The sequence below is a fragment of the Raphanus sativus genome, chromosome 6 (genome assembly GCF_000801105.2).
Source record: "Raphanus sativus cultivar WK10039 chromosome 6, ASM80110v3, whole genome shotgun sequence".
Classification (NCBI taxonomy): Eukaryota; Viridiplantae; Streptophyta; class Magnoliopsida; order Brassicales; family Brassicaceae; genus Raphanus; species Raphanus sativus.
This window is the reverse complement of record NC_079516.1, coordinates 23,831,185-23,841,736: the sequence shown is the minus strand read 5'-3', so window position 1 is coordinate 23,841,736 and position 10,552 is coordinate 23,831,185. Positions and strand designations below refer to the sequence as shown.

Here is a 10,552-nt window from a genome sequence, read left to right as displayed (position 1 = left end):
ATGTGTAAGTATTTTGAATATTGAAATCTGCAAATTTTATGACCAATAAATATGTTTCAATAATCTTTAGATTTTGAAGATATAAATTATTTTCAATAGATGCAAAAAAAAAATATTTTGAATAAACTTAATAAAGACAATACTTTTAGAACAACAAACAATATATGTCACCATTTCCAGAAAACATTGGAACCACACTTGTACGTTGGAACCACACTTGAAACGTTGGAATCTCGTATACCAATTGTCAAAGATTAGATATACAACTGTAACACACCTTTGGTTATAAAAAAAACACACACACACACACACACCTTTGGTTATTTTTTTAAAAATTTTCCATTGATTTTACTATTGTTTTCCTCCAGCGAGAAGCTTCTTCAAATAAGCTGGCCAAGTTGTTAATGTTACAATGGCTATAGGACGCGATGGCCGTTTCTGTGAATTTGCCTATGTTGAGTTTGCTTCGATTGAAGAGTATTGCCAACAGAGTAACAGAGTATCAGACTCATCAAACCAAGCTTGGTCGGGGCTCCGGACAGACTGGTGTGGCTTAAAATTCCATCAGGAGATTATAGCACTAAATCTGGGTATCTTTCTGCGCTGGAATGCAAAGATCAAGAGTCCCTAACTTCTCAGAATCATCAAACCAACTGGTATAAGGACGTCTGGAACATCAAAGCAGCACCAAAAGTTAAATTGTTTGTCTGGAAAGCACTTCACAACGCTTTTACCTGTAGGGTGAAAGTCTCCAGCGTCGCCATATTGTCATCGATCCTTGTGTCCTGCTGATGATCAGCCTTCTTTCCTCTTTATCAGTTTCGCTATGTTGGCTCCATGAGACCAAGCGATCTTGGTTCATGTCTTGTTCAAGGCACTGTGAAACATGATGCTCTACATAACTAAATATAACTCAATTTATCTTCTCCTTCCTGAACACCCTGCATAACCCAATACCCACAGCCATCAGAAACAAACAATAATAATAGACAGAACAATTTTCTATATACAATGCAATCAAAAATCAAATCATGTAATCGATACAAATCAATAATAATATTGTATACTCCCACCTTTTCGGTGGATTTAATATTATGTATTGAAAATTGATTAAAGCAACAAAATAGGAACAAATACGGAACTACTAATAAGATTTTAGTTGACATCTTTTAAAATAATTTTCATAACTGTCTGAATATAGAAAACTAATCGTCACAAACTCTATAAAACTTCAATTACAAACGCTTGACATTTTCATTAACAATGTGACACTGATGATTCATACATATGGTCTTTAACATATTTTCTGAACATTATTTCTAAAAACATATATAGAGTTAAAATATTTATGTTAGAATATGTTTTTAGATCAATCTCATCTCTCTCAAGCAGTAACAGTACTTTTTGTAAAAGCAAAAGAGAGGAGACATGAACATACCTTAATCCAGATCTGAAACCACTGCTCCAATCATGCTTGTAGGATTTAAGTCTCCCAATGACATCATATCTTATGCCCTGAAAATGGACAAAGCTCTTTGCCTCAGCCATTTAGATTAAGTGGGTTTAATCTGAAAGCTTGATAGTAGTCCTACAGGTTTAAAAAGAAGGATTAAGACAAAGCACTATAAACAAAGATTAGAATACTAAATCTAACTAATTCAGATTAATACTTTTCTAGTATCTGAAGCTGGTTCGTGCTCTGAAAGTCAGTAGAACTAAACTAAACAAAGTTGGAATCAACTATTTTCAATCACTTTATGAAAGTGAATATTTAGTTTACTAAGAAACTCAGATCCAACTATGATCATCTATGTAAGTACCTAAAAAAGAACCCAAAGGAATGTTCTCAAAGCGTTGATTGCTTTTGAATATTTAAAAGACCTTCATTAAATTTTATTTGGCAAAAAGGAGAGAACTTTACAACATACTTTTGCTGGAAAGCTAAAAAAAAACATGAAAAACTGGTTGAGAAAAAAAATAAAAAATAAAAAAAACTAAACGAAGTAGTAAAGACATGGGATCACAGCTTGGATTCACGAATGACTCTTGAAAATACATCCCAAAAACACAAAACAGGTCAATGTATTCAAAAGAAGACAGTGAGGTTGAAAGAAGAAGCATGCAGCTTCCAGTTCTCTGCTCTTGGCTTCTTCAAGAGAGTTCATGAGAAGCGTTTTATTTAATGGAAAGGACTAACTTAGAGTTTTACCTGCGGTGGAAGTTGAGCACATAAGAATTCAGTTCTCACACCATCAATGATTCTATCTTCTTGAGGACGAACCCTCTCTGTTTCGCTGAACCATGTGGAAAGCTCAACGTTAGGGTGGTGAACATGAAACCAAATTAAAAAATATAGCAAACATATCTGACCGAGAAACCCTTACCGCTGCAGGTAACTGGAGTTCGTGGAGCTAAAGAGTAGACCGATCCCGCTTCCAGGTTAGGCTGGTGCGTCGCAAGACGGTTGACATTCACAGTCGCCGGCATCATGGTCGACTGAATATAAAAAACAGCATCAAACAGGATTAAATAGTATTACATTTAACAGAATTAAAATTCAAGGCAACAGAGAATTAACAGAGATGATGAATACACATGAACTTCAAATCTTTATAAACAATAAACAAATCATAAAAATAATAAGAGTTACAAAACCTGAGAGTCGATTAAAAGCATGTCGATGCCCATGAGCTCTCCACCACGTCGGACGTTTCAGGCCTCCCAAAATCGGAGTAAGCGAACTTCGACGGTGGAAGAGGAGTGGCCAGCCTGCTGAGCGGAGAGGACTGATACGTTAGCCATTTTACTGATTAGTCTAGGACGAATGTGATGATGTGTATGAAAGAGGACAGCTTACCTATTTATAGTCGAACTCCACCGTCTCTGAAACCTTAAAGGTCGCATTGAATCTAGATCGTGCCTGCTCGATTAATTGAGGACTTTAAGGTGATGAATCGGTTACATGATTCGCCAGGGGAAGAAGATGGAAGGTCAGCCGCGCAGACAAAGTCGCCATCAGGTCTGGAGTCGCGAAATCTAACTCACTTCAGCTCTAATCGTCCAATAAGAGTTTAAAGGTTACGCAAAACTCAAACTCAGAGATTGGAGAAACGAAGCGGAAGAGTTGTGGGGAAGAGAATCGCAAGGGACGAAATTGGTTTAAAGCCTCTGATGGGCCAAATTATTATGTTTTACGAAGCCCATGCATAAATTGCGATTCAAGCCCAGCAGAGTTAAATGACGGATCTGACGTGGACGAAAACTCCTCTTCTATTGGACGATTTAATCTGTCGACGTGGACAGCTTCTCTATTGATTATATTTAGCTTTTAGTATAGTGTTGATTATATCCCACATCGGAAATTTTAAGAGACATTAACTAATATATAAATGATTAGTGTCAATCCTCTAATCACCAGTTGGTTTTAAATTGGAACCATGTTAGATTCGGGTCATTATGGGTTTCAAACTTAAACCAATTGGTGATTAGTGGATTGAACCAATTGGTGATTAGTGGATTGAAAATAAACCTTATATTAGTTAGTTTCTCTTAAAATTCCCATGTGGAATAGAATATCGTAAAACAAAGATTCTTATTCTCAAATTCTCTGTTTCAAGACTTGAAACAAAGAAACTTCCTAAAACCTTCAGCCATCAACAACAAAATAAACGATGTTGATACAAAACGATATCACCATACAATCTTTCATCTAATGACAATTCAGCGGCGGTTATCTCTCAACCACTCCTCAACTGATTGAATTATGATGAATGAGCAATTAACTCTCGTATGGCTATTAGCTCACGAAAGAAATCTGGATTCCTTGATGGCAGTTTACCAAAACCGGTAGCCAATTCACCCCACTTAGAAGATTGGACAGCAAATCTTATTGCGGGACGGATAAAACAAAACCATTGAACCCAAGACCAGAACTTCCATCTCTACTTGTGAAGTTGCAAAAGATTTGTGGGATATGATTAAGAAGCGTCATTCAATCAAAAGCGGAACATGTCTGCAACAACCATGCAATGCACTCTCAAATTGCAAACAAGGTGGCGCTCCTGTCGACGAATATTTTGGACGACTTACAAAACTTTGGGATGGAATTGCATAGTGTATGAACAACTTTGATCCAAAACACATAATTTGTCAACTTTTAGGAAAATGTTTAGAATAAATTATCAGATTAGCATTTAATGTTTCAGGTCTGCAGATAACACTGTCCAAGGTTGTATGATCGCAGGAACCTTACCTCAAATGGGTTTGGTACGCCCATCTACAAATTTGAAGGCCACAAAGCAGCTATTATGTTTCAACAACACATATCATGTTTCTTTTTGCATTATTTTGCTCGTACTTTGTTAACTCACCGATACCATCTTGTTAATCAATTCAGTGGTGTCCTGATAAGCATCTGTTTTTTGAAGTTCTGCAGCAGATGGTCTCTTGAACATCCATCTGGGATTATGACAGGATGTGTACAAAAGTCAGTCAGATATGTCTGAAACTAATCAGTATTAACTCTTCTTTTTTAAATATTTGCTTAAAAATTATGTAAAAAATGCTTACTTATGTCACATGTTTACAATCATATCACAAAACAAATATAACATGGTTTAAGAAAAAGATGACATGTTTCTAACAAAAGATGATAAGTCATTTTGTTTAAGAATTTTCATTTTCTATTCTTACAAAATCTCAACATACACACACATGATCTCCTCAATTAATTATCTTTAATAAGTTAAATAAATAAAGGAAATCATGCCCCTAAAATAATTAACTAAAGCCTAAAAAAATCCATTAATTAATATTGCTAAAATATTAGTTTTTCTTATTAGTTTTAATTAAGGAGGAATTACAATTTTTATTTTTTTTTGAATTATACAGAGGTATCCTGGCCCCACAGAAGTGGTCCAGACTAGTCACGTGTTGCCACATGTCGGTCCTCTGTCCCTGGCGATGCCGAAATGTTAATTCTCCAGTGGCCGGGATTCGAACCCAGGTGGCGGAACTCACAGCTGTGAACCCTTTACCAACTGAGCTAGAAGCCCTAGTTAAAGGGTTGAAACCATTTTAAATTTACCAGAAACTTGAAACCATTTTAAATTTTACTTTTAAATGATGACCATTTTCATAAACATCCTAAATTTATGATGAAAAAGTCTAAACTAACTCTCCTAAATCATTTATAAATGTTTAATAATCATTTATAAAAGTTTATATAGTTAACCCCACTCTTATAATACTAAACCTTAAATAATAATCACTAGACTATGAACTCAAATTTTAGAGATTTTAAATATTTTCTAAAAATGGTATCCAATTTATATTATTTCAATCAATTTATATTTATTTAATTAATGCATTAAAACCACCTTCCAAAAATAATTTAATTAAATTACTTAAATTAATATTCCTAAATTTAGTGTGAATTAGTCAAGGAAATAATTTTAATAACATTCCAAAAATAAAAAAAAACTAATAAAATTAATTAATGATCCTATAATTTTAGTTTTACTAATTAGTTTTATCTAATTAATAAAATAAAGGATATCATGTTTCTGAAATAGTGAATTAAAACTAATTAACTACTATATCTTTAAATTATTTAATATTCCTAGATATTAGTTAGTTTAAATTAATTATGGAAATCATATGTATCTTGATAGGAATTATTTTAAATAAAAAAGAGGAAATTCATAAAACAATATGACATATCATCCTTTTTAGAGATATGCAATTTTTTCTAAAGCTAAGTCATTTTTTGTGATAATGATTGTAAAGATGACACAAGAACAATCACTTTAAAAATAACATTTGCTTACAAAAATGAAACATTTAAGTAGATATCAACATTTATTAAGATCACCTTATATTAGAGGATACAAGTTTGTTATCTAAGAAAACAATTTTTTTAATTTTTTTACTAAATATAAAACACCAATATATGTATTATATATATATATATATATATATATATATATATAACGTTGTAGCCATTGTGTTTCCTATATCTGCCAAAGATAATTTTTTCTGATCATTTGTAACAAAGGAATTTCAATCTTTATTACTTCGCAATCAATACTATACTAAAAGGTAAATAACTTGAAAGGAGAGAGTGTCCACGTCACCTATTTAATTCAGTCCAATGAGATCACATCATACATCCAGGTCGATCCTTCCTTTCCTCTGATGGGCTTGAACCAAACTCGGTCTCTGGAAACTCAACGTAAATCAGAGAAAGTCTCCTCGAACATCGTCTCTTCGCTTCTCATTTGTTATCTCTTCACCTTCCCTTTTGTTCAATGTATTTGTTTTAATTCTGTCATTATTGTTAACCCATTGGATCGAGATTCCATGGCGATGTCTCCCTTCCTTCCTCTCAGATCTATAAATGTGAGCGGGTTGAGAGCACGATGGATATTCAGTTTATCATTTTATTGAGCGTAGACAGATTCTCAAAAGTTTCTTTCTCTGCCGCTGTTGTTTCCGCGTTTGATGCTCTCCTCCTCGGAAGATCTGGCCAGTCTCATAAGATTCTGGGAGGCTCTCCCTCTCTCTTTGATCATCTTTTTACCAGGTATATGATTGTCCATTGTAATCTGTTTCTGTTTGAAGTTTATCTCTGAATATCATGTAGATGCATAAGTAAAGAAATATTTTTCTATTAAAATAGAAAGAAAGAGTTGATTCTTCGTCACATGCCAACTGTTTTGCTCTGTTATGGTCGTTGTAATAACATTATTTTGTCTAATTTTGTAATTTCGATAATGTGGTGTTAGGCTTGAGCAGGAATCTAGGCTCCAGGGGGAGTTCTGCTCTCATGCCAACCATAGAAGGCATAGCCGGTACACATCGGCGTCCGAGAAAGCCTGAAAAGGTTCGCTTTTCCTGAACTTAACTCTACTTTTGTTTTTATGTCTTGCTTTAGTCTTTCTTTTTTTTTTCTCAAAAGTCAATCTGAAGATTGTGTTTGTGTGATTCCAGGATTCCAGCAAAGAGATGGAACCTCTAGGAGACTTTTGGGATAAGGTAGGTCTCACTCTATCCGTAGACGAGTCCAAGTCATGTTCAGGTTAATAAGCGTAGACGCATCAATAGTTTCAAGAGGAGGGATGCGAAGAGATTAGTGATGTTTCGTCTATGTTAGTTAAAGACCATGTATTAAGGTTCCTTGATTGACATAGATAAGTACATATGGTTACTTCGTCAGCTCTAAATGGAAGGGAAATCATGGTGGTCACTAATTCTCTGCAGGATCTTTTTCATGTAATATATTGTCATTTTGTTCATCTGTGTTGTTGGAGAGTTATATTTATTCTACTAGGTGTTGTAGAATGTTTTTGGGGCTATCATCATTGAAGACTAGCTCCACGCGGTACATGTAATATGTGGATATCTGTGGTCTTGAGTGATTCTTACATATAGTAGGTTAGGTGTTTATGGGTTTTGTTTACGGTACCTGACATATTGACGAAGTGGTCGCACGACTTTGAACCCACCAATGCTGACGATGTGTCCCTCTCCTGACAGATGCCAATATTGGTTCGAGAGACTGGGATGATGAAACCATTGATCATGGGAACCTTTTGAGAATAAAAAGATGAGATATTAATCGAGTGTATGCCATGCCAATATATCTTTTTTTATGTCACGTGCAACTTCACCAAGTGGTCTAGAAATTATTGATAGCTAGAGAAAGAATGAATGCAAGACTTATCTTTCAAAGATATACCATCAAAAAAAGTAATTACTACTACTATCAAAAATTTACAATACATATGAAACTGGAAACACACGTACAAATTATATGTTCGTGAGAATGATAAGTCTGCTCTATGTATCTGAGAAACCAAGCAAAATGAAATTGAACAGATTATATCTTAACTGAAAATAAAATATTAAATGCATGTGATGAGGAAGAAAAAAGATGAAATGAACTGGAAAATGGAGGTTCACATAAGAAAGAGCATGGCAACTTGAAAGAATGATGTGTCTATCACAATTTTAATTACGCAGGTAGTGTAACAAAATTAGACCATTGCAAATGTTTTGGAATTTGAGAAAAAAATATATTTAAAAACAAACAGCGACGCATGAACACAATCAGTTTAGAGAAACGACTTGGCCGACCGTTGGACGAACATTACAAAACATCAAATACGTGGAAAATGATACAAGAAGAAATTCAATAAAACCATTTGATATGACTACTCCACCTGTACAGTCTAAACAAAACTTAAACAGAAGCATGAGTTCGAAAATGGAATATGCTGTGAAGACAAAATGAAGAAATAACAAAAATAGTCGGGAGATTTGGTCAATGTCGCAGAGTATTAGAATCACAAACGTTCAATTAAAATTGACTGTAGTTTCTATGGGAGAGTAGCATCTACTGCGAAAAAATAATATTGGGAAATATGACAATGCTAAACGTTTGTCTACAGATACTATATACTTTCAATACATAACAGTGAAGTGGCACTTGGAGAAGAAACATCAAAATAGATGTAGCAAAATATTAATATGAATGATTAAGGATATTTTGTTCTAAATTTCGTTCTCGCATGGCAAAGAAAATAATGACATGATTCTTAGGACTACTTCTCATGACCATTGTATCTTCAATCACTGTGATTTCAGTTGTTCCTAATTCCACCACGTTCTAAAGGAAGATAAAAAAAAAACGAATCGGTATAGATACTTGAATTATATAATGAAAACCAAAGGACCAATGCAAAAGAGTATAATTCTCGATAGCATAAATAAAAACTTATTGTTAGTAGAAAAATGAAAAACAATTATTCTAAAGTTTACATTAGTTGTCAATTTAACAGTTGTTTTCATAAGAACCTAAATCAGAAATAAAAGAATAAATAGATCATATATAATTAGAAATTTTGAATTCTAATTATCTTAAATTTGTTTGACATTAATAGTAAATCTTTTATATTTATTTGAGGATTTTTATTTCTATAATTGATACCATTATATATATATATATTCAAATAAAAATGCAAAAACTTTAAATTATATTAAATTTGTGAAACAGCCCGGGCGTAGCCCGGGGAAAGCTCTAGTATCATTAAAATGTCCATTTGATCTCGGCAACATTTGTCATATTTCTTATCATTTGTTTTATGTGTGTTTGAACCTTGCATTCATGCAAGAAATATGAATTCATCAGAAATAGAAAAAGCCAATCCACCCACAACAACAAAGAAAATTGCAGAAGAAAACATTGAGAAGAATGTTTTTAAAATAAAAACGGTTATACTATGGCTAGTATGATCTCTGGAAGTTATGCAAGTGGATCCGACCCGAATGGAAAAGGACACGGTACACCGCCAACTCCAACACCATTGGCTAGTATAATCGCTAGAAGTGGACCCGCCACGAGTGGAAAAGGACACGGTACACCGCCAACTCCAACACCACCGGCTAGTATAATCTCTAGAAGTTATGCAAGTGGACCCGGCCCAAGTGAAAAAGGACATGGTACACCGCCAACTCCAACACCATCGGCTAGTATAATCTCTAAAAGTTATACAAGTGGACCCGACCCGAGTGGAAAAGGACACGGTACACCGCCAACTCCAACACCATCGGCTAATATAATCTTTAGAAGTTATGCAAGTGGACCCGACCAGATTGAAAGAGACACGGTTCACCGCCAACTCCAACACCGTCATTGAAAAAAAAAAAAAATTTTGAATATATACATGTTGGATGTAATATCAATGAGATAAAAATTAATAAAAAATTGTGAAAATAGGATTGTGCTCTTATATAATGAAACCAAATGAAAATAATGAGACCAAATGATACATTGAACAATGGAAATTATGGTCTATAGTTTGTAATTATACAGAGAATGTAAACATCAAAATTTAGTTTGAACCAAAAGTAAAATTAATATTATCATCAAATTTGAAATAGTAATTTTTTTTACTCTGAACTCAAATCAAATTGAAATGAGTCTCAGCCCTTTAACCAGATTTGGATTAATTCCTATAAAAATATCCAACATATTCTTTCAAGTTTATCTCCTCAACCATTCAGACATCAATTATATGTAAAATAGACTAATGATGTGGTATTAGTTGAAGAATTTAATTGATTCTGTAAGAATTCAATTGAAGATATAAATAATAGCTTTCAAAGTATTTTAGAGGATTTGATAAAAAAATTCAATGCATGTGCTTAGTTTTGATATTTTGAATTTTTTTTTTAAATTAAATAGTTTGATACTAATTATTCATGTACACCCCCATCCATCGAATAAATTAGCATGGCGGCAAGAATGCTTAATAACTTTTTCAATAGCTAGAATCGCTCGATCTTTCATAGAAATCTTTGTTCGTTGGTTACTATATTCTAATTTGGTTACATATACAACGTCCAGTTTGAGTAATAGAATAACATTTTGTTGTAATAAAAAATTGTTTTGTTAATATCAAATAATTATTTTATAAGAAAAACTATGTTATACTATACATGATTAGAAAATAAAAATTGGCAATAAAAGACAACATAAAGCATAGCCGTG

The 10,552-nt window shown here is 33.5% G+C and overlaps 1 protein-coding gene and 1 long non-coding RNA gene across 7 annotated transcripts; one reads left to right on the top strand and one right to left on the bottom strand.

Moving 5' to 3' along the window:
• Positions 1–205: 205 nt before the first annotated feature.
• LOC108835996 (uncharacterized) lies at positions 206–3,155 on the bottom strand. Of its 6 annotated transcripts, none has more exons than XR_008934944.1 (7): positions 2,858–3,151; positions 2,656–2,772; positions 2,385–2,496; positions 2,210–2,294; positions 1,439–1,515; positions 735–941; positions 206–668 (listed from the first exon to the last, which is right to left on the bottom strand). It is a non-coding gene; the product is annotated as an uncharacterized LOC108835996 (long non-coding RNA). The 6 variants fall into 6 exon arrangements; XR_008934942.1 differs by having other exon boundaries at positions 2,656–2,769; positions 2,858–3,150; XR_008934941.1 differs by having other exon boundaries at positions 1,439–1,588; positions 2,385–2,769; positions 2,858–3,155.
• Positions 3,156–9,281: 6,126 nt separating this feature from the next.
• On the top strand, positions 9,282–9,698 carry LOC108836663 (uncharacterized). The gene has a single exon (XM_018609791.1). The coding sequence runs from the start codon at positions 9,282–9,284 to the stop codon at positions 9,696–9,698; it is 417 nt and encodes a 138-aa protein (XP_018465293.1).
• The last annotated feature ends 854 nt before the right edge of the window (positions 9,699–10,552 follow it).

Bases quoted from the DNA above. Each gene is read 5' to 3' on its own strand.
- LOC108836663 (XM_018609791.1), top strand. From the start codon at position 9,282: ATGGCTAGTATGATCTCTGGAAGTTATGCAAGTGGATCCGACCCGAAT.